At 52.3% G+C, this 26,707-nt stretch overlaps 11 protein-coding genes across 11 annotated transcripts; 4 read left to right on the forward strand and 7 right to left on the reverse strand.

Moving 5' to 3' along the window:
* Positions 1-938: 938 nt before the first annotated feature.
* On the reverse strand, positions 939-1,951 carry PV08_11211 (uncharacterized protein; the record flags this gene model as incomplete). The annotated part of the gene is made up of 2 exons (XM_016385521.1): positions 939-1,774; positions 1,828-1,951. 2 exons carry the CDS (start codon positions 1,949-1,951, stop codon positions 939-941), a joined length of 960 nt encoding a protein of 319 aa, XP_016230465.1.
* Positions 1,952-2,716: 765 nt separating this feature from the next.
* Positions 2,717-3,905, forward strand: PV08_11212 (uncharacterized protein; the record flags this gene model as incomplete). Its single annotated transcript, XM_016385522.1, has 3 exons — positions 2,717-3,000; positions 3,055-3,633; positions 3,689-3,905. 3 exons carry the CDS (start codon positions 2,717-2,719, stop codon positions 3,903-3,905), a joined length of 1,080 nt encoding a protein of 359 aa, XP_016230466.1.
* Positions 3,906-4,623: 718 nt separating this feature from the next.
* Positions 4,624-5,149, reverse strand: PV08_11213 (uncharacterized protein; the record flags this gene model as incomplete). Its single annotated transcript, XM_016385523.1, has 2 exons — positions 4,624-4,961; positions 5,098-5,149. 2 exons carry the CDS (start codon positions 5,147-5,149, stop codon positions 4,624-4,626), a joined length of 390 nt encoding a protein of 129 aa, XP_016230467.1.
* Positions 5,150-6,672: 1,523 nt separating this feature from the next.
* PV08_11214 (uncharacterized protein) lies at positions 6,673-7,896 on the reverse strand (the record flags this gene model as incomplete). The annotated part of the gene is made up of 1 exon (XM_016385524.1): positions 6,673-7,896. One exon carries the CDS (start codon positions 7,894-7,896, stop codon positions 6,673-6,675), a length of 1,224 nt encoding a protein of 407 aa, XP_016230468.1.
* A 1,193-nt stretch (positions 7,897-9,089) lies between these two features.
* Positions 9,090-10,233, reverse strand: PV08_11215 (uncharacterized protein; the record flags this gene model as incomplete). Its single annotated transcript, XM_016385525.1, has 4 exons — positions 9,090-9,395; positions 9,449-9,658; positions 9,712-10,000; positions 10,052-10,233. The coding sequence occupies 4 exons, from the start codon at positions 10,231-10,233 to the stop codon at positions 9,090-9,092; spliced, it is 987 nt and encodes a 328-aa protein (XP_016230469.1).
* Positions 10,234-12,398: 2,165 nt separating this feature from the next.
* Positions 12,399-13,393, forward strand: PV08_11216 (uncharacterized protein; the record flags this gene model as incomplete). Its single annotated transcript, XM_016385526.1, has 2 exons — positions 12,399-12,548; positions 12,707-13,393. The coding sequence occupies 2 exons, from the start codon at positions 12,399-12,401 to the stop codon at positions 13,391-13,393; spliced, it is 837 nt and encodes a 278-aa protein (XP_016230470.1).
* Positions 13,394-14,369: 976 nt separating this feature from the next.
* Positions 14,370-15,389, reverse strand: PV08_11217 (uncharacterized protein; the record flags this gene model as incomplete). The annotated part of the gene is made up of 4 exons (XM_016385527.1): positions 14,370-14,867; positions 14,918-15,040; positions 15,091-15,246; positions 15,303-15,389. The coding sequence occupies 4 exons, from the start codon at positions 15,387-15,389 to the stop codon at positions 14,370-14,372; spliced, it is 864 nt and encodes a 287-aa protein (XP_016230471.1).
* A 1,820-nt stretch (positions 15,390-17,209) lies between these two features.
* On the reverse strand, positions 17,210-17,932 carry PV08_11218 (uncharacterized protein; the record flags this gene model as incomplete). Its single annotated transcript, XM_016385528.1, has 2 exons — positions 17,210-17,619; positions 17,680-17,932. 2 exons carry the CDS (start codon positions 17,930-17,932, stop codon positions 17,210-17,212), a joined length of 663 nt encoding a protein of 220 aa, XP_016230472.1.
* A 1,108-nt stretch (positions 17,933-19,040) lies between these two features.
* PV08_11219 (uncharacterized protein) lies at positions 19,041-20,699 on the forward strand (the record flags this gene model as incomplete). Its single annotated transcript, XM_016385529.1, has 2 exons — positions 19,041-19,704; positions 19,753-20,699. 2 exons carry the CDS (start codon positions 19,041-19,043, stop codon positions 20,697-20,699), a joined length of 1,611 nt encoding a protein of 536 aa, XP_016230473.1.
* A 715-nt stretch (positions 20,700-21,414) lies between these two features.
* On the reverse strand, positions 21,415-22,827 carry PV08_11220 (uncharacterized protein; the record flags this gene model as incomplete). The annotated part of the gene is made up of 2 exons (XM_016385530.1): positions 21,415-22,092; positions 22,324-22,827. 2 exons carry the CDS (start codon positions 22,825-22,827, stop codon positions 21,415-21,417), a joined length of 1,182 nt encoding a protein of 393 aa, XP_016230474.1.
* Positions 22,828-24,992: 2,165 nt separating this feature from the next.
* On the forward strand, positions 24,993-26,426 carry PV08_11221 (uncharacterized protein; the record flags this gene model as incomplete). The annotated part of the gene is made up of 1 exon (XM_016385531.1): positions 24,993-26,426. One exon carries the CDS (start codon positions 24,993-24,995, stop codon positions 26,424-26,426), a length of 1,434 nt encoding a protein of 477 aa, XP_016230475.1.
* Between the last annotated feature and the right edge of the window lie 281 nt (positions 26,427-26,707).

Below are 26,707 nucleotides of genomic sequence, written 5' to 3' on the forward strand. Positions count from 1 at the left end.
GGGGGGGGGGCGTGGCCGGAGAAGGAGACTGGGGTCTCCTACCATACACAGTACATGGGATTACCGGTCCACACGGATACTTCCTACAGTATGTACATATTGTACAATACCTATTGACAGTGCTAACTTTTCAAGTCATGAGGCCGGCTCGAGGGCGGTCAGAATTTGGAAGCCCAGTGAAGGTTTTTTTGCATTTTTTAGACTCCATTGATTTCCAGCATTTCCGACTTGTGGATATCGACCAGCGCTAGAAGAAAGCTAGAAGCTTTCCGGAAGGGCTTTGGACGGACAGGGATGGATGCATCGGTACGAATAGAGCAGGAAACCAATAAGGAAACCAATCATTGTAGCTCCTGACGCCAGGCTGACCGCGACCAAACCGCCTGTCATGTTTTTGTTTGAATGCGTCTGACTTTTCTTCTGTCACTCTCCGACCATTAACGCGTGAGCGATCTGCAGGAACGGCACCACGTAGACGGTAGATGAACACACACACTTGTGACCCCCCCAGCTAGCTTGACGTCCTGTCCACCGAAATGACCATGAGGTCAGCTTCCATACGGGAACTGTACGGCACACCGAGCACACTGCTAGGTGTGTTGAGCAGGTTACAAATCATAAAGCATCGCATGTTCAGCATGGTCCGAGCATTTCGAGGAAAAGAGTGGCCAACTCAGAAAGGGACATATGAGGAGTCCAGCCTTTGTGTCATGCAACCTCTATGCAGAACTGTGTCAAGTTTCAAGAAGGTTGCTCTCCGCTAGGCTCCTTACAATTGAACGGCATCCCTGTTGCAATACATTGCAATAGGATAGCATCGCCTTGGTCTTCTTTGCAGAAGCCTACTGAACATGTGATCTCATGAAACAGGAACCAAAAGTCCCTTGCCTGGGTGACCTGCGTGTGGTGTACTGCAGGCCGTTCTACAAGGCGCCTGTCTAGTTTCTTGCGTCTCCTAGTTCGGCAGTATCTTCCTGTGACCCAAAGATCCTCGGGATACTCCATCTAGCATTCTCGTAGACCAAGAATGTGACGCAAGTGCTCGGCACCACTCGGAGGAGATTAGGAAATAGTCCCTTATAGAAGCCGACCAGGCCTTCGTTGTACCAAACTTGTTTGATCAGACCAATCACACCTGGTCTTGCTGCATGAGCGACAACACTTGGACGATAGGTCTGTAACCTCGCACGAACCACCTGGTGCGGATAGGTTGCGACACCGGCAAATACCTTCGAAAGCGAAGAGGTGATCAAGGTATCACTGTTGGACAAGGGCTGACCTTTCTTGACCCGTCTGCGCCATATTTTCAGCCTCTCGTAAGCCACGAAATACAGAGCTCCGTGGCTGACTCCAAAGAGTGAAGGCGTCATTCCATGAAAGAACCCGCGAATGCCTTCTGTTCTGAGTATCGATCGCAGACCGGATACCATGCCAGTGTATGCTCCCGTCTGAGAGGCGGACGTAGAGAGCATGCGTGTCTTGACTACCCAAATTGGGTTGGTCAGGATTGCAGAGAGCATGCCGGCACCTGCAGATGCAGATAGGTAGTCAAGAGACGTAAGCTGATGACCAGGTTTGTAACCTCGTATCTTACGGATGACATCTTGAGCTTCTCGATACCATAAGAAGTATAAAGCCCATCCAGCAGAGTTACCCACCAGATTCGGAGTAAGACCACGGTACAATGCGGCAATTCGAGTCGGACCCTCGTTACGCAGGATATCGTGCAGGACAGACCGGGAAGAATTGAGGAGAGGATGAGCGGAGGTATCGACTGGTGAAACGCTGTTAGAAGCCAGTACAAGCTTAACGGGGTCTTTCATCTACCTTGAAGCCGTGTCTTTATGATATCCAGAGGATGAACGATGATGGTGGACACCAGGCCGGCGGACAGGCCTGCGATTGTTTCCACAGACGCAGGGGAGATGCCATGACTCTGGGACGAAGTCATGACCCTCTGCGAGATTGAGGCTCAAAGGACAGAGGAACGACTGTAAGTGGTGTGTCCGAGGTCGAACATCATATCGGCGGCATTGAAGCGATCAGGCCATCAGGCATCAGGATGGACGCTCGAACAAGGCGTTTCGAGGCTGGGGGGTTGAGAGGAAGCACTCAACAGCTCGTCGCCAGTAATTTTATGGCAAATGACGTGCAAGAGTTTTTGATGACGGCGATCCGCATGTCGGAGTGTGGATTACTAAGGCCGAGAGAGAAGGACGAAAACGTGACCTCAAGAAGGTACAGTAGGGAGGGACAGGCCATTCGTCACGTGTAAGACAGACATCAGCAGATTTCACAGTGCCGCAGTAGGTACCTAGAGCTTAGAGGCTCGCACTTTTCGGCGTTAAGTGCACCAGAGTCTTGTTCCTGGAAGCTTGTTTGTCCAGGGACCTTCGGGGCCCAATGAGTGGTGTCGGTGGCCTCTCCATGCATGTCAATTTGTGATTGCCAGCCCACTTAAGAGCCACTCTCAGCGTTATCGGCTTCGGATGCGCCCAAATCCATGTTCACGCCACTCTTTTTACGGTGAAAATACTTGAGCCGGTCTTCCTCTCCCCGAGTCGCCCATGCATCCGCAGACGACAATTCATCTCAAGTTCTCAAGCGGCGACCTCTCAACAAGCTTCCAGCACTCCTCTGAAGCTGTCCCGCGTTCCGTCAGATCAATCCTAGAGTGAATCGACACAGGGCAGCGCCTCCGCGCGGCATATTTCCCATGGATATCGTCCTCGAGCTTGCCGACGCCGTCGTCCTTGACCGTGTCTACTCCTACTTCGCGCCTGCGAGCCCGGCTCAATATATTTACCACAATCTGAAGAATGTCACAACAACCACCTGGTCGAGTATTCGAGAGACAAGTACCGGGGCACCAGAGTTTAGCTATGTTTATGAGCCGGCTTCGCAATACCTGAGCCTACCGCCTACAGAATGGACGTATAGGAGTTCCTTACCTCGCGACAACATCTATCGGCAAGGACTGAGCTTGTTCCTCCTAGTATGGTAAGGATACGGTACTCACCATTATGCTCTGGCTGGTCTGACGAAACATTGTAGGATTTTCGGCCTTCTGCTCTACTTCGTTTTCGCGTCGTTATCATATGTGTTTGTCTTTGACAAGACCACTTCTCAGCACCCGAAATACCTGAAGAACCAAGTCCGACTCGAGATTGCCCAAGCATTCAAAGCCATCCCAGTCATGTCCATACTCACGGCGGCGTGTATGCTGGCTGAAGTCCGTGGATATTCCAAGATGTATGACGGTCTTTCCGAGGCGCCGTTCTCGTTTTACAACATTGTTCAATTCCCTTTCTTCGTCCTCTTCACGGACTTTCTGATCTACTGGATACACCGCGGTCTGCACCATCCGCGTGTCTACAAGACTCTCCACAAGCCACACCACAAATGGATCATGCCGACGCCCTTCGCTTCGCATGCCTTCCACCCAGTGGACGGCTTCGCCCAGTCGATCCCTTACCACCTGTTCCCCTTCTTATTTCCCCTGCAGAAGTTTGCGTACCTTGCACTCTTCGCCTTTATCAATTTCTGGACCATCTTCATCCATGACGGCGAGTACTACGCAAACTCACCACTGATCAACGGTGCTGCCTGCCATACGATGCACCACTTGTACTTGTAAGTCAGGTTCCTTCGGCCTGGATCTCTCCTCATACTGATTTTATTTTCCTAGTAACTATAACTACGGTCAGTTCACCACCTTGTGGGACCGCATGGGTGGAAGCTATCGTCCACCGAACGAGGAGCTGTTCAACCGAGAAACCAAGTTCGGCAAAACCGAATGGGCAAAGCAGACCAAGGAAATGGAAAAGATTGTCAAGGAGGTTGAGGGTGATGACGACCGTGGCTATCTGGCGGATGGCACCTCTGCGGCCAAAAAGGTCCAGTGATGGGTCATTATATTCAAAGCCATTTGCTTGATATTTTTTTTGTGTTTGAGCGATCAAATGATTTACCCTCTCACTGTCTTGAGACGGGGAAATGTGCGTTGTGCACAACCATTAGTCCTGGGCCGAAGTGGGATCTCTCTGGGAACAGGATTGTATATAGGTCATTGCTGAAGTTACTGGGGTTTAATGGGTGGGAAAGTTGGGAATTCAGGAGGCTGGTTGGGTTGGCGTACTTGTGAAAAGCACTAATACCCAGAATCCGGGTGCCAAACAGATGGCAATCCTTTTGAATGATAGAGCACGAACCACGGTAGCATCGATACATCATTGAACAATCTCGCGGTCGGGCGCGCAGGGTGTTGTTCAAAGTTAAGTCTTGAGAAATCATGGGAAAATATGGTCATCAACGTCCTCGTCCTAGTACCATCGAGCATGCTGACGAGCCACATTATAGCGCCGAAGAACAAACCTCATACGCTCTCGCATCGACCTCGTGAGAAGGACCTGGTATACAGGAATAGGAGACCTCATATTCACCCGCTCTCTGTCAGGTCCACAGGGAGTATGTAGTATTAGTGGCCCGCATTGCATGCCGGACTTGTTGGGCGCTCATCTGTCAGTTCTTTGCTGGCTGAACAGGAACCCGAAGAAGAATTCGACCTCGACCTCCGCCAAGTTCTTTTGCTTGAATTTCTCTCTCTCTCTCTCTCTCTCTCTTTCATGAAAACGACACAAACTTCGGGTCTCGCGGGATCCCGTCTTCGTTGATGCCGTTCTTCTTGAACCGTTGCTCCATGTACACCCTGCGCGCCTCGTCAAAGTTGATCCCTCGAAGCTTCATGAGCCGCTGCACGTCGCGCTTGGCTTTCTGGTCGAGGCCGGACCGAGAATCCCCTTCGACAATGTTACTCGACAGGTCGAAGTCGGCCGACGTCAGGCCCGACTCGACGTCGCCCATGAACGTGGTCGGCACGCGGGTGTACGACAGTCCCGAGATGGCGTCCTGGAAGCGGTCCGGGAGGTATGGAACCCATCGTGCGCGGGTGAAGTAGAGCGCTGGAGTGCAAAGACGGACATTGCGCGGTCAGTATTTATTCGTGCAGTAGTCGATCGGGCGACACCCGTAATACAGGAGACGAAACACACCAAAGTAGGAATAGAGAATCAAAGAAAAGAAAGTGAAAAGACGTACCTGTCCCGAGAATGATGGAGAACAAGAAGAACGAGTACAGCATATAGCCCATCGTGTCACCCCGTCGTTCTGCCGCCTGGGTCCTCAAGCGAGTCTCGTGGTTCCGAATGGTCGAATGGGGGTTATGTATATTGGTAGGTGTGGCGTAGAAAGTCGGGAGTGGGAAGCGAGTCAGTGACGGTAAAGACACATCTTGTCTCGCTACGGTCTCTGTTGTAGCTGGTAAGAGTTCAATCTCAGAATGTCTCGATGGAAGAGAGAGAGAGAGAAAGGTGTGAAGAACAGCAACAACACAAACAACCAAGAACAAGGTCGTCGTCAGCCTGCGCTGCGCCGGCGGGAGGCGGAAACACGGAAATCGGCTACTCTCAATGCCTGTTAGGGTAAATCGTGCTTCTGGGCGGGGGGTTCTTGTAAGATGCCCAGACGACGCCGCTTTAACGGGGCTCTGACTACGTACCCTAAGGTAATGTACCTTTCAACTCGTCCTCCCGGTCCTCACCTCGACGGGTTGGTCCCCCTGCTACAAACCCACAGTCCCCGGGCACGACTGTCTCTCTCTCCTAATCCTGTGTATTTCAGTCACAGATAGCCACTATGCGAAGCCTCGTGGACGCCGCAGTCTGGTAGTCAAACCAACTAGCGAGGCTTCAAGATGCTTGTTTCCGACTGCTAATGTTAAGTACTCCTATGGACGGAGTACTTATTGCTCTAGCACACTTCCGAGTCGAGGAACAAATCCCCAGTGATTCTGATGCTTGGCAGTCACCGTAAAGTCCACGAGTTCCACACATCCGGTTGTTCTTTCTACCTAGAAGCCGCAACCTCACGAGGCCATTTCATCTCTTCCAGGCCCAGGTCGAAAGATGGCTCCAATAGGTCAGCGGCAAAGCCTCAACCCTCCAACGTGGCGCGTCTCGAAGCCACGCAAGTCCATCGTCGACTTGAGCAGCCAGAGCTAGGTAAGGTGTGCAAGAATGGCCAGTGCAACGGGCCGCCTCTCTGGCACAACCTGATGAAATCCTTCGGTATGAGCATGGCGAGTCACCCTGTGCAGAGGGAGGAATCGCCCATTCTTTGACCCTGGAGGATCGGATTCACGCCGCTCGCAGCCCGTCTTGGACTTCTTGTGCTGCGCGCGAGGTCGGCGCTCTTCAAGTCTGTTTGTCCTTGTGGAAAACACACATCGCCTGTCGTCTAGGGAACCTTTCGACAAGGCCGCCCATGACGAGATGATGTTGCAGCAGAATTGCCCGAAAGAGACTGACCTGATTTATGGACTTCTACTTTGCAGAAACTCTTCGGAGTTCGCTTGGTCAGACTTCATATCCTCTAACCGCGTTCCTCTCTCTGCACTCAGCCGTAGGTGGTGTATACGTCAATACATCCCTCTGGATACACTCGTACAGACAGTTGCTGCGTGTCACGGGAGCGGTCTAAAAGTCCATTACGTCAAGATCTCAGTAGGCCGTGAACAAGCGCGTCATTGCAGTGTGGTTCAGAGTAGCGGGTTCCTGTTTCCTATCTACGAGTACACATCCTCCGTTAAGTCCCCCACCTCTCCCCCCATTTTATTCATTTCGTCTGTGGAACGGTGGCCCTTAATCTCTCCAACACATACTCTCCGGCCTTCATCGGCTGGAATTGGCTCTGGCCCACAGCCTTCTCGGGGAGCGGGTCAACGTCGCTGTCGTAATTTATACTGAAGAAATATGGTACCGAGTATCTCTCACCGCCCCCGGGCTTGCTCACCACCCGGTGGATGGTCGACTTGTACAGTCCATTGGTCCAGCGCATGAAGAAGTCGGCGATGTTCACCGTGAGCGTACCGGGACGGACGGGGCACGGTCTCCAGATGGGCTTGTTGCCCGTGAGGGGGGTCGGCGGGAACAGGATCTCAAGACCCGGGTTCGCGGAGTTGAGAAGCATCGTGAAGCATTCGTAGTCCGTGTGGGCGCCGAGGCCGAGCTTGGCCTCCTTCTCGAGCTCTTCCTCGGACTTTTGCTGCGCATTTTCAGGCTCGGGGGTGCTCTTGTAGTAGAGCAGTCTCGCGATGCCGCCGGGGTGGGTGACCAGCGGGTCAAAGTAGTCCTCGTCCAGGTCCAGCGAAAGGGCAAACAGTCGGATCAGGTGTCGCGAGCAGGTCATCACCTGGCTGTAGTACAGCTTGATGGCGTCGTAGAAGCCCGGCAGATCCTTCTCGTAGGGCCAGACGTTGCCGCAATGTTCGCCGGCGGGCACTGAGCCGTCGACCTCACGGTATTGGCCGTCACCGCCCGTCGGGTCAAAGGCAGATTCGTAGCCCCAGTTGAAACACTCCTTGGTTTCCTGCTGGGAGCCTTCGTCGTCCGGGTTGACGTAGGAGAAGTCGTGCGGCTCGTAGCCGCGGAACAGAGGGGACAGCTTGACGTGCATGGCTTCCTTCTGCTCCGGCGTCAGCTCCTTGAAATAGCGTTCTGCTTGCTTGAGAACACCGGCCATGGCTTCAGAGCTGATGCCGTGGTTGCTGATTTGGAAGAATCCAGTCGTGACGCATGCATCGCGGATTTGTGCCGCGACTGCCTTGCGGGATTCGAGTGTCCCGTTAAACGAGGGCCCAAGGTCGATCAATGGGACCGAGGGAAGCGATTCAGCTGGTACGTTTGGCGGTGGTCGGAAAAGGGCTCCAGCGAGACGGTCACGAAGGAGTTGTTGGTTTGCGGCGACCTCCTCGAGAATTGAGGGCTGCGACTTGAATGGTACGTAGGTCGACGTTGGCGGCTCCGGGACAGGCTGTGGATTGATCATGGAGGTCGCCATCGTGAAAGGGTATACGTGATTTGATTCTATGGAACCCCGGGTGAGGAGGACGGTCTTTTTGAGTGTTGGAGGATACAGACTGGACGAGCTTGTATCCGAATCGAATCTCTGGCAGAGAAGAGAAGTGGTCAAAAGAAACCCTCACTCGCGGGGTTCACCCGCCTTTCATATAACTGTGATTCTACGACCATCAACGAATGGGGAATTTCTTTCCGTTAGCACGAACCGTCAAAAGCAGCCCAGACCAGGCTGAGCCCACTGATATCGAGAACGGAGGACGCCGTCAAGAGTGGTCAAAGAGTGGGTAAAGAGAATCCCCATCACCACCGGCAGAGATAGAGCACCAACGCCAGATCTGCTGAAGGAAAGGTATCGTGTTACATAATGGGCAAAAATGTGACTTATCGCACCCAATTCAAGCCCTCTCAGCGCAGCTCGTTCACACTTCAGGAGGTGACAAAAATGGTCACGGTCATGGTCCATAGTCCCTACGGATGGATACTCTTCAATTACTGGAACAAATAATACGCCGCATACTCGTACAGCAGCTCCGCCGCAACTCACCCGCAGTCCTGGTGGGACAGCATGTCTGCCAGATACACTCATTCGGCAGGCCGCTCCGACAATGGATTAACCTTCGACTATTTCTTAGCAAATATCTTTGACCTTCATGAGTGGCCAATGTCCAAATAGGTAACCGAGTTGGCCCGTCTAGGGCATCTCAGCTCAGACCGCCGATGTCGTGTGGCTCAACTTCTCACCACGGACTCCTCTTGGGTAGAAACGTGAGGAAGGATCTTAGCAAATCGACCGGGTAAAGTCTGATCTGGTCATTGTAGTCGTAAGATACGAGGGGGCAGCCTGGCGACACTTTGATGTGACGTCCCGAGTGGCGCAATAGCAATACGTCGAGCAAGGTATGCATATCATTGAGTGTGGAGTGTTTATTGTTTTCAAGAAGTAATATTATGGTATTGGAAGATACAGCCTGGTCGGCAAGAATCATACTTTTATCAGGGCTGATCCATCAACCTCACTTGACTGATCGATACTTTAGCCCCAGCTTCACCCTTCAAACCTGGAAAGGGCAATTAAGCCTTCCGTGTTGTTTGAGTAAGAGCATGCCCTGCTAAAATGAATATCGAATCCTTCATTTGTTTCCGAATCTCTGGTGTTGCTGCTTGAATTGACATTTAGGCAGCAGCAACCTCTTCGGTAGTTCCGTTGGTGCCGTTCTCACCAGTGATCTCGGCGCCGTCTTCCTTTCCGGGACTGTCAATGGCAACCTTGACGGCGATCTCGCGGCCTTCAATCTGCTTGCCGTTCATCTCGTCAACTGCCTTCTTCTGCATCTCCTCCGAGGCGAGGGTGACGAAGCCGAAGCCACGACCCTTGCGAGGTTCGCCACGAGCTTGGAGCTTCTTGACCATGAAGCGAGGGATAGGACGGAGAGCGATCTTGGCGGAGCTAGGTTCATAGGCGGCGAACAATTCCTTGAGCTGCACATCGGGTCAGTCAGATCCTGGGTGAGGTGGGTATTGAGAGCGCCTACCTTTTCTTCGCTAAGATCGTATGGCAGGTTGGCAACCATGACCTTGGTGGTGGATGGAATGCCGTCCTCTGGTGGGCCGCGTTGCTTGGGTGGGCGAGGAGCACGGGTTTGCTTGGGGTCGGTAGATTCACCTTTGTTGGCATCAGCGGTGACGTCGGTCAATGGGAGTGGGTTCTCGGCAAGGTCAGTCGCTTCGGCGCCAGCATTTTCCTGTCGATGAGTTAGAAGACGGTATAAAAAGGAATGTCGGGGTGACTACTCACAGTGGATCTTGCGCTTCGAGGAGCACGACCACCGCGGCCACGACCACGACCTCCACGTCCACGGCCTGCAGATCTCTTGCGCTCGCCACCCTCGGCGCCGGAGGTGGCACCTTCGCCGCTGGTCTGGTCTGGTTTGCGAGCAAGCTGGACAGAGACCTTGCGCTCTAGGATGTCCTTGCCGGAGAGGTTTTCGATCGCCTTCTCCGCCTCTTCAGCAGTCTTTAGATCGACAAAGGCATAGCCGACAGGACGGTTTGTGCGAGGGTTGACAGGGATGGATGTTGACTCGCTGTGCACAAGTTAGACTTGTAGAGTGACAAAACTTCGCGTGGCGACTTACACGTCGTAGCCAGCAAAGAATTGCTTGAGTTCCGCCTCAGTTGTCGCATAAGCGAGATTCCCGATGTACAATCGACGACCTTCGGCAGCAGAAGCCAGAACAGCCTCGTTGTTGGCCGCAGAGGTATCCTCAATGCTGGCGTTCTTGAGGTTTTCGGCGAGGTTGTCGACGGCAGAAGACATTGTGGCTGAGGCACAAGTGGATTGTTGAAGTGTGTTTGGGACTTGTGGATTGCAAATAACTCAGGTAGCTAAAGGCTGCCTTGGGAATTGGGGTTGACGAGGGGTGTAAAGGGTAGCTGGGTGCCCTAGATTCAAGAGGTTTGATTGAAGACGAGCTCGGGTTTCTGATCAGCAGAAGGATGATTAGATTGATGAAGAGAGGAAAAGAAAGAAGAATCCAAGGGGTTGCGCAGGCTGAGAAAATAATTTGGGCAAACAGGACAAATCTCGTTTTAGACGGCAGTTGCGGTGCGCTCCTTTTAGCGTGGCGGAAGTGACGAACCAGCAGTGACAGGCTGGCGGTAACTACGGCATTAACAGGCACTACCAGCGCCTAAAGTCGTGACGCTCCAGGAGTGGAATGTCTGTTTGGGGCGTAGCACAGGCTAGTGAGGCCAAGAGAAACGTGACGAAAGGACCAGTGACAATGCACTTTGCCTTGTTCAATCTAGCGCCAGACCTATAGTACAGCACCTGCAATTGCTTGCATGAACTTGTCTGTACCTGACAGACTCAACTGCCATCGCTACCAATCACGTCGTGATGACTTTCACCTTGTCCTACCACTGGCCTGGATGAACCCCTTTATTCCATGATGTGAGAGTGGCCATTTCATTGTTGTGATGTTGAGTGAAGATTCACATGTAGTCATTTTGAATTATGCTAACAGCGAGACAAACCCATAGCCCTGTCCGCCGTTGGTGTCTGGTTGCCTTGCAGAGAACTTTGGATAACCTGGCGTTGGAATGCTTTCGAAGGACGATTGGTTCTACATGACCCTTGACCACCGCTGCAGTGACGATCTATACTGCCTTCACGCCTTCGCATTGCTGCTGGAGGCGTGAAACTTCGACAGAGATACACCCTGCTTGGAGATGAGACTGCAGTTAGCGTTTTCGCTAACACCACATCACAACCAGTCAATACTCCAACCAGACAAAAAAGCAAAAAGTCTGGAGATTCGATGCTCTCACTGCATCTAATACTTATCCCGACTGTGACTACCTTATTCATACTCTAATAGGACTTGATATCCTAAAGATACAGGAGAGTCATGGAAACCTGCAAAAGACTCCCGTTCAATCCAATAGGCAGCTGGCTTCCAAGGATAAGCCCAACCTCCAAACTACTTGAGCCCCAAGGTCACAATTCCACACGGTGAGTCTTGCTGGTGGCCATCAAGGCGTGCCTTTGTTAAAGGAGAAGCACTGAGTTAATTATATGGAGGGTACAATATAATGGGTGGATCGCTTAGTGAATATATCTCTAGCACATCAGTATTCATATTGGCAATTATTACGGAGAGCTTCACCTACAGAACTTGTCCGCCGTCCGGTATACCATGCGGAGAAGCTGGGACTTGGACGCTACAGATCAGCAGTAACCACATCCACCCTCCCGTTACTGGACGATAGATGCGGCCGATCTAGACGGCTTCTGGAGACAGGGGGTCCGTGCAGCCAAAACCACATACTCGGAGTCGAATGACATTGAGCCAAGACGTAGATACATGTTGTAGAACTCCAGTTTTACCATTCTGTGCCCAGTTATGTACACAATCAGCTGAAAAAGGCCTTACATGGACTTCATTCCCAGGGCCATACGAGTGACCAGCATGATCAGCCATGATTCGTCATCACAAAGTTCCACTTCGAGGTCCGTCAGCCTCGTGGCCTCGCAACGCAATTTGTTGGTCGCGGGACCGCGCCACGATGCGGCTGAGCTTCATCTCGTGTCTCAGAGCCCGGAAAGGATGGAAACTTACTGTATGCCAAAGAACGCAGTCAGCTTTTGTGTTGCTAACAGCCACGCTCTGTCCCTCGTTATGTAGTTGTTGTTCTCCCTCCTTCCCGTTCCCACCTCTGTATCATCACTTTTGCTATCATACACTGTCATTTGAGGCCCAGAAATCCAAAACACATTACGTGCCGTCTCTCACACGAGCGAGACATTCAAAACCAAACCCAGCCAGACCCCGGCGTCAGGCGCTCACACTCCCTTGTTTCCAAGCAGTAACACACAGTCAGCCTCAGCTCGACTGACCTGACTTCGCAAGTCCACCGACCAGCCATAACCAACCCGCAGCGTCCTCCTCCTCCTCCTGCTCCTCCAAACCCCCAAGCACAATGAGGCTACAGCTTGATCAACATGGCAAGATCAAAACATACATCCACATAGCACAAACTGCCGTGCTCGCCCTCGCGTGGGTTCTCACAATAGCGCTCTTGACCCGTGGAGGAACGACCGACAGCCGCGTCGGCTGGTACTTTGGGCTGGTATGTATCTGACCTACCCACCTTACGTACCTACCTCCCCCAGTCCTCTCTACACAAGTCCCTAGAAAGAACTGGAGAGCAAATTTCAAACCAAACCAACCCGACATGTGACACGCAGTACAAGAAACTGACCTTTTTTTTCCCTCCCCAACTCACAGTGCTGGCTTACGATCCCGATCCTGATCTACCTGGTCATGGTGCCGATGTGGTCCCGCGCACGGCGATTCGCCAACGTCTACGCCTTCGCCTGCGTCGACGGGCTCGCCGTGGTGCTGTGGCTCAGCGCCTGGGCGGCCGTCGCGTCGTACGTCGTCGCGGGCAAGGGCAAAGGGGACAAGAAGGACGGGTCTTCAGGCTGCGACAATTTCAAGTACGGGACCCCCGGCCGCTGCAAGCTCAGCGAGACCATCATCGTGTTTGGCGTCTTTGAAATGCTCCTCTTCATCGCCACGACCTTCTTTTCGCTCCGCACCGTCATGGTCTTCAAGCGCACCGGCATGATGCCCGACAACGCCCAGCGATACCCCGGGGCCGTATCCCACGACGACAAACCGGACGACTTCTCCGCCCAGACCCAGGATGCCTTTTCGACCAGCATGCGCCCCGACGAGGATTTGGACGACGAAGAACGCACCGGTGGCAGAGGACGGCACCCTGAGTACGCTTATCAAAAGCCCGGGTACGATGACGACCAGTATGCCCCGCTGCATCAGCAAGAGCAGGAAGACATCGTGCATATGCAATCGGTGCTGCCGCAGAGTCCCTTGGACCATAGTGGCCTGGGGATCCAAGACTACAACACCGCATACACTGGTTACGGAAATCAGCAGATGCCAGGTCGATGATCAGATCAATCTCGGGGTCTGAGTGGGATCCTATGTGTTTTGAACGAGGCTCTTCAGTTTTCCTTAGCTTGGGTCCTCTTCTCCCTTACCTCTTGCAGCGTTTCAGCGATGTGCTATTTATTTTTTGTAACGTTTTATCTGGACTTAAAAGGGCACCGTGGTCATGGGACGGTTCGATAGTCTGTTTGTCTGAGCCATTTAGGCAATGGTTGCAGTCACTTGGGAGAACATTTCTCCAAAAATCAATTCGAAATCTGTTGCTGATGTGATCTTTGTATTCTGCTTTTGTTCTCTGTATGCCTCAATTCTCAAATCCCAGAATTCAACTATCGTAGCATATCAACCTTGAGGTGCAGTCTTCCAACTGAAACTCCACTAGATTCCGACTCGGGTATCTTGATTGGAAGTTTCCGCAAAAAAGTCCTCCCTAGCAGCTGCTCTTGCGAGGAGCCATGTCCCAAAGAACCAATCCAGCCTCTAGAACAATGTGAATCATTGCTAAACTGTTGCTGTGGTCTTCTGAATAGAAGAAGGGAAGACGAGATGCTCAAACCCTGAGCAACCAAGGAAAAACTCGCTAATCACTCTTACAGTTTCTGTAACCTCAAACAAGATCATGCATGCCTGCCGCCTGTTTGACAGCGCCGGGACGCCTGTACAGGTCCGTGGATAATTCACACCCGTTTCATCGTAGCTCAAGCCAGAAGAAAAAAAATCAATACTGGCCCTGCCGAATAAGACGCAACCGTAGCTTCGTCGTGTCTCGTCGTCCTATGGTCCTGGAGGCTGAGTCCAGACATGTCGGAACAAAATTGGGCAACAGGAGCCACTGATTTCGGACAGACGTTATGCAAAGAAGAGAAGTGCAATGTCATCAAAGAAAGTCGTTAGGAGGTGTAGAGCTCTGCATCACGAGAGCCAGCACCTGTCGTGTCCATCTTTTGCAAGAATTGTCTCAAAGCAGACCTGCATTACCTCATAACAGGATCAAGTAATTGCTAGGGGCTATGCCTGTATCGCCGTTCTCTTTCTTTGCCTGCCACCATCTTCCACTAACATCCGAGACCTCGAGGATTTCGTGTTTGCTGAAGCTGATCTCATTTGCGTCGTCTGGGTTGGCTTCATAGCTATAGATGGCCTTTGCACGGTAGGGGTATTCCGTTGGAGGCGCGATTTCTGATGCTGGAGCAGGGGTGCTGCTCGTATTCATGGGTTGAGCCGAAGCCCGCGTTGCGCCTGCCGGTCCACCGGGGTATCCAGACACTGGAGACGAGGTTTCGAAACCGTTCAATTGAGCGGACGTGTACATCTGAGGCGGCTGTGTGGAAGCTGTCGTTTGTGGGCGGTCGTAAGCATTCGTCATGTTCTGAGTAGGGCCACGGAATCCATTTGCCTCTTTATGAAGAGCAAATTGGTCAATGAATTCGCGATGGGCGGCTTGAGGTGCGGAGCCGAAATAGAATATCCAGATGATCTGTGTGACAATGAGCTGCGAGCCAACATCAACGCGGTTGAACGACTTACAGCTACCATTGAAAGCAAGATGTGGCCTGCCGCCGCAGCTTCCATAGCACCTTGTGGTTGATAAACAAGAGAATTGACTGCTGAGGTCGTCATGACGAGACCAGCAGCGAGATATCCAACAACCTAGACAGGTTAAAAACCTTTCGGTTCAAACGAGAAGATGATATACGTACGGCGATGCTATAAATATTGCTCGAGTCCGTCGCGAAAACGAATGCGACGCCTAGAATACAGCACAGCATGTAGGCAACCGTCCACCAGGCATACTTTGGGAAAGGATCTTGCACGTTCGCAATTATGGAGGAAATGAATGCGATGAGCCAGGCGAGCTGGACGAGTAGTGGTCAGCTTCGCGTTCGACAGGAGATCAGAAAAGGAGACGTACCAAGCTGATAGAAATTGTGGCCAGCGCAAAAGGGTCGCCGATGATGTGACCGAAGTCGATTCTGCTTCCTCTTCGAGCCTCCAACATGTTGTGTTTCTTCAAGGAGGGAGAATGCAGCGATCCGTATGAGGGCATGAAGGGTCGACGACGTCGGCGGGTTCTCGTAGCAGTTGATGACACCTGAATTCCAGGTTCTTCGTCCGGTAGTTCGAGAAGGAAGGAAGAGGGTCGATAGAAGATTAGGAAGAGGTTTGATGATGGCTAGACGCAGGCTGGGGGCGCGAGGACCGGGCGCTGGAGGGCTGTGTCTGTGTGCAGTGGCCGGCTGGTCGAACTTCGAGTCTGGAGTCGGCTAGGAAAATAAAGTTGCCAACGACACAGTCGCCGATTGAAAGTAAAACAGGTGTAGAATGACGACAAAGAGAGTAATAACGATCGACAAGAATAAAGAAAATGCCTGTGTTGACAAATAGTGGTGCCTGAAAGAGCGTCGTTTTGAAGGGTTTGAGGAATGAAAGTCGAATTCAGGAGGAGGAACACGACGGGATGGATGGGGGCGCGAGAAGCCTGGCACAGGAAGGGAAGCAGGCTGGTACACGACTGGCTGAGAGGCGGAGAGGGGAACCAGGCCTGGCGCCCCCCCTACCACTCTGCGAGACTACGAGTACCGGTACGAGGAATCAAGAGCGCCCAGGGCCAGGGATTCAACCTAAACACGCCTTGCCCAGAACGTGTTGGGGGCCACTAAAAGCTTAAGCCTTAACGACCTTGCAACATGCACGTTTCACCCCCCAGCGTAGATGCAGCTGGACTCAAAACTACCCGTGTCTCCAGATTTACAATTTCAACACTGGCGAGGACGGCACAACGATGCGAGCTCTACGATTCCTCTGCTCGAGAAGAAGTTGTTGTTGTTGATTCCAGGTACGACTACGGTCAGGGTTCTATCTCCTTGCGCGCTCAATGACATGTCGTGCTGCACCCTTACATCTCTCGGCGCTTCTTGCGCAGTAGCACAGGCCATGCGCGCAACAAGCGCCTGGTGGCACCACGGGCTGTGCAACGGGCAGCCACACCTCGACAATGCGCATTATTCACCACGGACGCTTACATAGAATAGATCTTCGTTTTCAGGTGCCCGTTCAGGATTGACCTCCAGACGCTGTCGACGCCTCCTCACCTTCGGAAGGCTAAATTTCCGTTTGGCGATACGAAGCTGTCCTCATTAATGAAACTCGGCTGCGTTCTGACACCACCATTGGACACGACGCGACATGTCCCCTGACGGCTGTGGCCACCGTCGATCCATCGTTCTCGACCAATCTTGCCATCTCCACCCAATGGCCCCTGACAACTTGATGAGGCCATCTACCCGTGCTCACAATTCCAGCACCCCAGGGCTTCCAGCATTGGAATAGTACAGGACAACTTCGATATGAAGCCGCTAGATCAAGTAATCCAAATTGTTAATTTGTATGGCCAAATAACAGATTGTGATCCAGCCATCCATCAACCGCAACGACTTTTCGAGGCTTGCTTTTATGTAATTTTCTGAACAGCCTACAGAAGCCATTGCACCTCCTTTCGTCGTCCTGTGGTTATCCTGTCTCTCACTCTAGAAATGAGTGCGTGATCGACAGCGGCACAGATGTTCCCATTGGCAGACTAGTAAACCACTCGCGATGGCTATGCTGGCTTAAAAGACCAACACCCATAACGACTAGCAGAGTGCCGGGTTTTGCTTCCCGATGTGTGGTCGCAAGACACCCACTGGAAACTTGTCATCGGACTCAGATGAAGCCTCTGGATGGCAATGGACGATCTTCTGCGTTTGCCCAAATCATGCCACGATGGCTCAAGATGCCTCGATCTCTCAATAATCTGGTGAGCAGATCATAGCTCGCCGATCACAGATAGCCTTGTTCTTCTTTCGCTCGCCGCTCCCAGCGGATCAGGTGTTTCTCGACTTCGCCTACTCTTCTTTCCCAGTCTTCCCACAGGTCTCCCATTCCTACAACGCCAACTTTGATCCACCATTCAAGGCAATGGGCACTACGTTCACGTAGCGCGCGTACTTCATTCGCCAGTTCTTCCTCGGTTTGGTTGCACCGTTCGAGTCGTGGGACCAAAGACAGCAATTCCGAGCTGTGTTCGGCGGGAGGAATCTGCAGCGTCTGCAAGGAAGAGAGTCTCGAAGCCGTCTCGGGAAACAACGTCGCATGGGCAAGGACAATCGAGGCAAGGGTGCTCAGATCTTGCGACTTGGGCACCTCTGTGGTCGTCTCTGTAGAAGCAAACAAGTCGGGATAGGCAGATGCTAAAGCTCGATGTTAGCTGGCTTGTTGATTGCGCAGCTCGTAGTATTGCTGCTACCCACACAAGTGCTCAACGTCACGAATCATTATGCTGGTAGCCCCATTGTGTTTCTTTAGACGTTCGAACGAGGCTTGGAGGACATCGAGCCTGGACCACACCGTGTCTTTTCCTTGTGCTGGACTCGTCGCTGGCTCAGGTATGCCATCTTGATTAGTGGTACCCTTTAGCAGGAATTCAAGGTGACGAAGACGCGTCTCGAGGAGGGCGAGTGTGCCACGAGCCGCAGCCTCTGGGTCTTTTGTGTCGACAGCCATTTTTGTTTGTTGCACCTGATGCAGCAGAAACGTCTGCAGAGAACAACGGTGCAGGGTTGCAAACATGTCAAACACAACAACGGCAATTCCTCCCAACAAGGCATCCGGAGACGCGCGCCGGAGTTCCCCATTCTAGTTGTTGGACTTTCTCCATAATTCGCTGTCACCATCCCTGACATTCACCTTTTCTTCAATCCGAAACCATGCCAGCTTGTTCGAGTTTCAGATCCATCGAAACCCTACCATTCTCGAGACTCGAGCACGTCGGCAAGCAGGTCTTATGCACACATGTCTCAGTCTGGCGATTGACAGTTGGGAGGCTGCGTATCCGTGCTGTGTACGGAGTACGCCACGGTGGCTGGGGCTGTCGCAATGTGCATGCAGCATAAGTTAAAACCCCGCCGTGGATTTCAACACCATCATTTGTCGTAATCAGGCGAGCAGGTGGCAGGAAACCTCTACCGTGCTGGACAAACAGCGAATCCTGTCGGACTCTGTGGGCGAGTCCACCGTCTTGCCCATCAGCCGTTCTGGCCACGGAGCTACCGTTAGAGCTATTCCAGGCCATCTTGAGCTTATCGCAGGATAGGCAAAGCTTCTTGATGGCTCTCCAATATATTGCAGGACTTGTCGAGCGTGGCGCACCAGCGAAGGATGGGCCGTTTGCTGAATCGGCCCATCCTTCGCTGGATCGGCGCTGTCTTCTTACGCACTTCCATGAGCTCCAAGACACAGCTACTCACAGCAAAAGAACCCTTGTTGAGGCTGGCCAATTAGAGCCTGTCCTCACGCCGAACGACACCCTATGTTTCCCAGCCGTCCGTATTCAAGGTGTTCTTGACGGCGCAGCTATGGTTGTTCCTCTCTTCCGACTAGAACCGGTTTGTTGTCCTCCTGTCAGGCTTTGTTCTTCTCGCATATAGTCCCTATTGTTCAGTCCTGTCATTGTTGTTGTTCCAAGCCAGATCTCAGACTAGCTAGCAATCCCAGAAATATTGCGTTTCGTCAGAGCATCGAAGCGTAAAGACTGCCGCATTGTTCTCTGGCGGCACCGGGCATAAGATCGATGCCCTCGGACCATGCTGGCGTAGGCTGTCACACGTGCACGATGGCACCGCCAGATCCGCATCGCTGGACTTACACAGACTATGTATGCTTCTTACGAAGCCATGGCTTCCACAACCTCGCATGCTTGGACGACTATCTTCGGTGGGGGGTTGAAGCGGCTCGAAATTCGGCGGTTCCACGACCACAACAAGCAACAACAATCCTGCTGGAGTTTGGAGCGTCGAGTTTTCGGACCTCAGATTTGACCGACACGACGAAACTACGAGTTTTGCTGAAAGAATGGACGAAGAAGACCCCCTCCACGCCTACATCCACCGCACCATCCAACGTACAGGGACGCATCGTCATGGTCAACAATATCAGCCCCGAGATGGTCGATACACTCGGCGGACTTCTCAACATCGAGCCAGCGTTCTTTGCCTCTCACCTCGCTGATCATGGCATCGGAAGCACCGGAGAAGTCAACACGTCCTCCCCACTGGCCTCACAGAACCAACGACATCAGAAACACTTCTTCACCATCGAATACCCGTGCGCATTTGTTGCGCATAATTGCGGCAAAGATGTGGACATCGACAAGCTCTACTGCAAAGGCAACTACCGGAGACGAGTTGAAGTGTGTTCGAAATACGGCAAACACAAGGTCGCCCTCGCTCGAAGGAAGATATCCTTTTACATGAAGACGTCCTTGGACCCGTGGCTATGTAAGTGCTATTACGTCTTCCCTTTTCAAGACAGCTCTGACCATGCAGGCGTCGTCCTCGTGGACCCACCCATGACACACTTCACACTAGGTGCTGAGACCAGCTTTGGAGCATACTCCCACACCCAGCGCATGGACATCTCGGGATACCAGGGTGGGTATCTCGACTTCATTGAAATGCGCCGCCCGGGCAGCAAGGACTCTCACGACTACCGCGCATGCGGCTCTCGCCCCATGTGTCCCAATCCGTTCGACGATCTCTGCCGACATTGGCATATCATGGCGCGGGACGGGCAGCTCAACCCAGCCGACAGAAGCATGCTCAACATCATGCGGCCCGCCTTCCAGATCGCCGCCAGCGAGTGCACAAACTTCTTCGAATACATCCGCTCGACACTCGAAAGCCAGCCCATCTCCACAGCGCTCGCCCTCGAGCCACAAAAGGCCAAGAGGATCCTCGACAAAGTCATCTCTCTGGACTCGATGCTGAGCCGATACAAACCCATTCTCACCCGCATCAAAACCTTCGTTGGTCCCGCGTCGGATCTCAACGATGACTACCGAGCGCTGCTGATCGATCTGCACCACTATCGCGCCGAGTGCGACAGTCAAATGCAGCACATCCTAGCCGTCTCACAGGTACAGGACACATTGTCCCTGGCGTCCATCGAGTTCGAATCTACCAGACACGCCGACTATTCACGATACCTGACCATCATTGCGCTCATATACGCTCCCTTTGCGCTTGCGTGCGCCATCTTCAGCCTGCCGCACGACTTTGCCCCGGCAGCTCACTATCTATATGGCTTCCTGCCTGCCACAGCGGGCGTGGCCATCGTGTTCCTTCTCCTCGTGCTTCCGGAGGCGCGAGACCCGCTTCCGACCATCAAGGCCACTATTTGCGGAGGGTTGACGAGGAAGAAACTGCTAGCGAAGCCGAGTAGTCGCAGCACGATTACCCAGTCACAGAGCGAAAAGTTTGTCGAGGACGTATGACACTAATGACGCTGTTTGAGGGTTGTCAGTGAAGGGGAGGAAGAATTTCCATTTGATCCGCCTTTTGAGCCGCGAGAGTTATGAGGTCAGCATACATTGTCCATGTGATATGGGGCACTGACTACGACGCTATTTATGACCTGGTCACACGATATAATACGGAGTTTCGGGGCACGTCGCCATGAAAGGAACGGAATGGCTATGGTTTTGCAATAGGGGCACGGCCGTAATGAATGCTTGGGATACGGTAACTCGGGTCTCATCTTCTTGGGGACAGCTACTTCCAATGGTAGGATGGGAGTGATGATTACGAAGCAATCGTCTCCCCACCGATATACGAATTCAGGGTTATGAATATCGATAAATGATAATGACTTACCACACCTTTCCAACTGTTGACATTACAGAGATTGCCAAGGGGCACACGGAGAGAACTCCAAACTCATGTAGTCGCCTTAATGATTGATTCCGCTGGATGCTCAAGCTCAAAAGTTATCGATACTTCAATTGTATCGCGTATCGCGCATGGTTGGATTTATTGTACATGGGAGACAGAATACGGATGCGCGCTTTGTAAATTCCCCGCTGGACAATACAATACATACGTGCAGAACCGCGCAGGGGAGCTGGATATAGTTTATATTCAGACAAAGGGGAAGAAAAGTCAAGAGAGCAATACTGCATCTGACGAAGTCGACAACAACAACAATCTCCTTCAGACCTCGACCTTGGTCGGGATCTTGACTTGTCCCTTCTTTCTCTCTTGGGAAGGTACACCGTATCGGAATCCGGGGCTCTTGGTGCCACGACCATCCAACTTGGTGCCCTCCCTCGTGGCGGCGACGTTGGTGAAGATGAACTGCCACCGGCCTGTATCGACACGCGTTCTGTTCTCTTCTTCCAGCCGCGCCTTCAACTCCTTGGCTTCCTTCCTCTTGCGAGCGTCTTCCTCGAGACGCTGGGCACTCAGGTGACGGCGTCTCTGACGGTCATTAGCCAGCCTGGGGTTTTGCTTGTCCAGCTCATCCGCGATCATTTGGGGGTGGGGGATGCGCGCGTCGGCCGGTTTCAAAATGGGGTGAGAGTGGCCTGCTTTCCCGACGTACTCGGGCTTCGTGTCCTCCCAGGGCTCTCGGGCAGGTGTGCCTCCTTGTCCTGCGTCCTGGTCGTCTGGCAACCGAGGGGCGCCACTAAAGACACGACCCGCGTCGGTACGGTTGAACGCACGAGACTCAGAGGTAGGGTGGAAGAGTTGGGGATAGGTCAGGGGATGCTGTTCGAGGTCGTTGATAGACTCATGTTGCTCCATCGGCCTCCGTGTCGTTTGGTTGAGTCTGTTGACTGGGACCATCGAGTGGATCGCTTTGGCGTAGGGGATGGCGAGTTCTTGACCCTGGATTTCGAACAGGTTAGCTTCGTGTATAACGAGCGGCGTTTAGCATGTGTGATGGGCACACTGATTTTCTTTTTTCTTTCTCAGAGAGTTGTAATTTGTTTTGTTTCGATCACCATGTTTGGATGTCTGGAAGACTAATCGATTTGGTTTATTCATCATAAAAAGTTGAGGCGAGCTTCGCACGCGAGCAACGAGAATCAAAAGACGAAAAAATTTGCTGAAACGCACCTCTGCTTGCATCTTCTTCTCGACTTCTATCAGCCGCACGACTGCTGCAACTCTACGCATGTCGATCCCCATCTCCACAGAGACCTGTCTAACAGATTTTTGCAGTACTTGTACACGGTGCCATATTTCGTGCTGTACTTCCTCTGATAGTATGCTTTGTGAGATGAAATGGAGGTTTCTTGGGAACGGCCTGAGATCTTCTTCTGACTCGCTGGGGGTGGCATTTTCTGAAGAGTCTTCTGAGGAATCGCCAGATCGCTGGTCGCGCTGTCGCAAAAGATTTCCTCGTCTGTCGTAAGCCGAGAGGTAGTTTGTTGACCCGGGGAGAGGTCGTTTAAAAACAGCTCCAGGGCCCTGGAGCCATGCAAACATTTCAGCTCGGAGCCGGGTTTGAGAGGTCGGGGTGGAGGAAAAGGCGCGGTTGAAACATGATTTGCAGTGCGTGTGAACGGAGGGTGTAGGGAGTGCAATCGATGCTGTCGAGGGAGGTATCCGAGGAGGCATAGCTGAAGGTGTTGTCGGAGTCTAATGTACAGTATTGATATGTTATGACATGGCACTTCACTTTGTGATTATTTGTCTCGAACAGAAAGCTGCTTCGATTGCGTTTCCTGTTGAGTGCGTGCTACAGAAGATGTAGGATAAATTTCATGGAGCTTGAGAAACGGGGCTCGGCAAACCTACCGCGGACGGGGTGGTCACGTGTATGCTACTTTTCCTCCCACTTACTCTCACATACGAATGGTGGAATGTTGCGAAAGCATTGTGTCTATGCAGCAGGTCCTAGAGACTTTCATCGCTGAGACCAAAGCTCCTCATGTTTGTCACAGGCCCGTTCGGCAAGGGTGATTTTGGTATTTGAAGTGAGATTATCATCTTCACTCCTACAGTACGTACGGAGTGCTACTTTCGTGTTTTTCCCCATGGCCGGATTGATCTCACCGGAGCGGCACCTCGATTGCAAACTGCGATGGTCACAACTCTGTTCGCCTGCGACCCGTCATATACGACATGCTTCCTCGTCGAGGAAGTGGATTTATCTCCCCAGGCGCAAGTGTATCACCGTCTCAGTGTGACTGGAGGAACTCCTTGAGGAACTTTCGGACTGTAATAGAACAGCCACAGTGGTGGACAAGAAAAAACTCAGCCTGCCCTTTGAGGGGACGGACTTTTCAGTCTGGTGTCATGTTACGTTGAAACTGGGCTTTGGATCCCTCGCAAACTCACGGTTGGCGTTGTCGCTGATGAAGTTTAAGATCTGTGTAATATGTCATCCATCGTTGGGAGCATAGCCATTGCTGTTCACTGCAAGGATACCCAAGTTGGTTCTAGGGATGAAAAGTCTTTCCTTGCATCTCTCAGCGGGACCTTTTCGAAATCAACAAATTCAACAGAAACATGTGCTGTGTGTGATGGAAGTTTCCACCCCGAAACTGGGACGTGCAACACATCAGCAATCAGCAAGGGACAACTGGATGTTTAGTGGGCCGCTTGTTGGTGGCCCAGGTGGCACAATCTGTAGACATTGCAATTTTTTTTGTCGTCAGCAGTGGCAGCAACGCAGGCTCCAGACTCGTACAAGGCTCCAATATACCTCATATATGCAAGGGCAGCCAGGTCCACGTTTACAAGACCCGCTGTCGCTCCGGTCACTGAATGTGTCTAGGTGACTCTCTCGAGCCCGCATGAAGTAGAAGCTTGAGTCGTCGAGTTTTGTGTTCTTTCGACAACGTAGCATATGCCCTAATAAGTTAATTTAGATCTCCGGAAGATCAGCCTTAGGAACGAAGGGATTTCTCAGTAACAATTCCCTACCTGGGTCTGGGAATACTCGTGCTAGTTAGCTTAACGTCAACTCTCAGGTGCCTCGTCTTCGTATCCGGACCCAGCGGGACGGCCACATCCCAGGAGCCGTTCGGAGTGTGGTATGGGTTGCTGTCCTGGGCGGAGAACTGCCACGGCCTAACGTAGTGGCTCGTGAGCCTAACTTAGTTGCCCTTGCAGACGCCCGTACCAGCCAAAGCCTAAGGCCCTCTTTTCCATGCAGCTGACAGGCTTCTTATTAGGCTTCCTAGGCTTCTGGTCGCGGGCCACCGCGCGCGAATTGGGCTCCTAAAGGCCACGCACCGCCAGCACACGCCCCCGGGAGCGACCCTGCATGCCCCTAGCCGGGTTTGGCCGTTGCTTACAGCTACTCGCGCAGACGTCATTGGGTTTTCCCATGAGATCTGTGCCCGCCGCCGCTGCCGTTGGAGCTAATGAACGCCCGCCAACGATTGACTGACAGAAGCATCGTCACTTCCCAAATCTTTTTGCTAAACTGCGCCTTCCATAACTCACAACGCACAACGCACTACACACCACACACAACACACATCACTTCCCCTTCACTCGCTACCACCTTCGCGTCCTGGCTATACCATTTCATCTACATCGATCAAGAAATGCATCATTCATCTAGTCTAGCACCTCTGAGAAATTCATTCTTTTCATCTGCATTTTAGCCTACGCAGGACCTCGGCAATCAATTGCTCACCGCGTCGAACACCGTCGACTCTAGGTCTTCCTCCACACAAACTCTCCACCCATCGCACGTCTTTGAATCGTCCCAGCGACCGTTGGCTCGACAGCTGAGATATCCTCGCCGGTCCAGGCGAATCCCCGGATACATGGCACCACGCTCTCCCACGCACGCATTTGACCCGACGCCCGCTCTCGAATACGACCCGTACAATTTCTCCCCTGTCAATCTCTCTGCTTCGATGGACGTTTCGAATAACAGCACCTTCAAAGGTGTCCGCTTTTCTGAAATGCCATCGGTCCTTCCCCAAGCCCGGCATTCCATAGCCACCACCACTGTTCCATTATTACGCCCCGTTTCCTCCGCGAGTCAGATCCCCAAACATGGTTTTCAGATGACAAATCCGACTGGCGAAGTCGACATTACCGCGTACATGGAACAGTGTAGAATGTTGAACAATCAATTGAGAGAGGCACACAACTGCGAACGAAGAACGTGGGACATAGAGCGGACTGCGCTCAAGGCTCGTATTTCTGAGCTAGAGAGACGGTTGGCGAGAAGTAGGGATTCCAAGAGGAGGTCGAGCAACGACTCTTCAGATGCAAGCCTACAGTCGTTCAAGGTAGATTTCAAGCCTCTGTCGGGTACGACCAATCGAGCTAGAGCCTCATCAGACTCAAGTGGAGGAGCACCTCCAGTCTGGCAAGGTCCCGAAGTGCTTCCTCCTGTAACAAGGGTATTCTCACATGAAGACACTGCCGGACATCTGCCGAGCATCTCAGAGAACGAACCATTCCCGCCACTGTCCAAGGAGATTTCTCCAACCACTCAGAAGGAGGTGGAGAATGTCCCGGTACCCGTCGAGAAGGTAGACAAGTCTCTCGACGGCATCACTCTGAAGTCGGCTGGTTTAGCTTCCACATTCGACACGGGAATCACCAGCCCACAGTTTGCTTCACCTGCTCATACACCCTCTCCACAACCAAAGAGAACCGCAGAAGGTCCGTTACAGATTGACGTTAGATCGTTGCTCTCGCCACTGGATGAGAAGCTGAAACGAAATGCCGGACACACTCCAATGGCTTTCGATGGAACTGTGTCTTCGGGCACTGACAGTACGACCAATTTAACTCCCAAACAAGAAAACCCCCTAGCACCAGCACCAACAAAAAGACCGACTCTTCGTCCTGCAGAAAATTCGGACTCGTACTTTTCTTTTACCTCAGCTGTTCCCAATCCAGTGGAGGAGGTCCCAGAAACACTTCCGCAAGAAGTTGAGCCTGAGCCACAACATGAACCTGAGGATGACCACAGTCTGAAAGGCCCGCTCATGCTTGACCCTGGTGCCAAGTCAGAGGCTGCAAATGTGTTTCTCGAAAAAGTCGATGCCATGCTCTCAGAAGAGGCAGCTGTGCGTTCGAGATATGAAACGGCTCTAGCCGACGACAATGACGACAAGAAACCCCTAGAATCGTCAAATAAGCCACCCACTCAAGAAACAGACGACGAACCCAGATTAAAAATCAAAAATAGCATGAACTTCGGCAGTGCCTGGGGTGGCGACATGCCTGGTCGCATATGATCTCCCCATGGACCTCATGGTGGTGTTGGAGTGTTCCCTTCGGGATGAAGCGGGATTCGTCTGGACTTTGTCCTCGGCCCCAGGCTTTATCAAAGATCTGCTTGTGAAATCTTTGGAGATTTTTTGTGAGGAAGTCATTGTGCTAATCCTTAAAGTCTTGTACGTCGCTTGAACTTTCATTCTTGCGCAACGGGCATTGCGATCTTGCCGCAGTTTTATATGGGTCAATCCAGAGTCATTCGTAGTTACGTTGGAAATATCCACGAGTTTACGAAAAGTCA

The sequence above is a fragment of the Exophiala spinifera genome, assembly GCF_000836115.1.
Source record: "Exophiala spinifera strain CBS 89968 unplaced genomic scaffold supercont1.9, whole genome shotgun sequence".
NCBI lineage: Eukaryota > Fungi > Ascomycota > Eurotiomycetes > Chaetothyriales > Herpotrichiellaceae > Exophiala > Exophiala spinifera.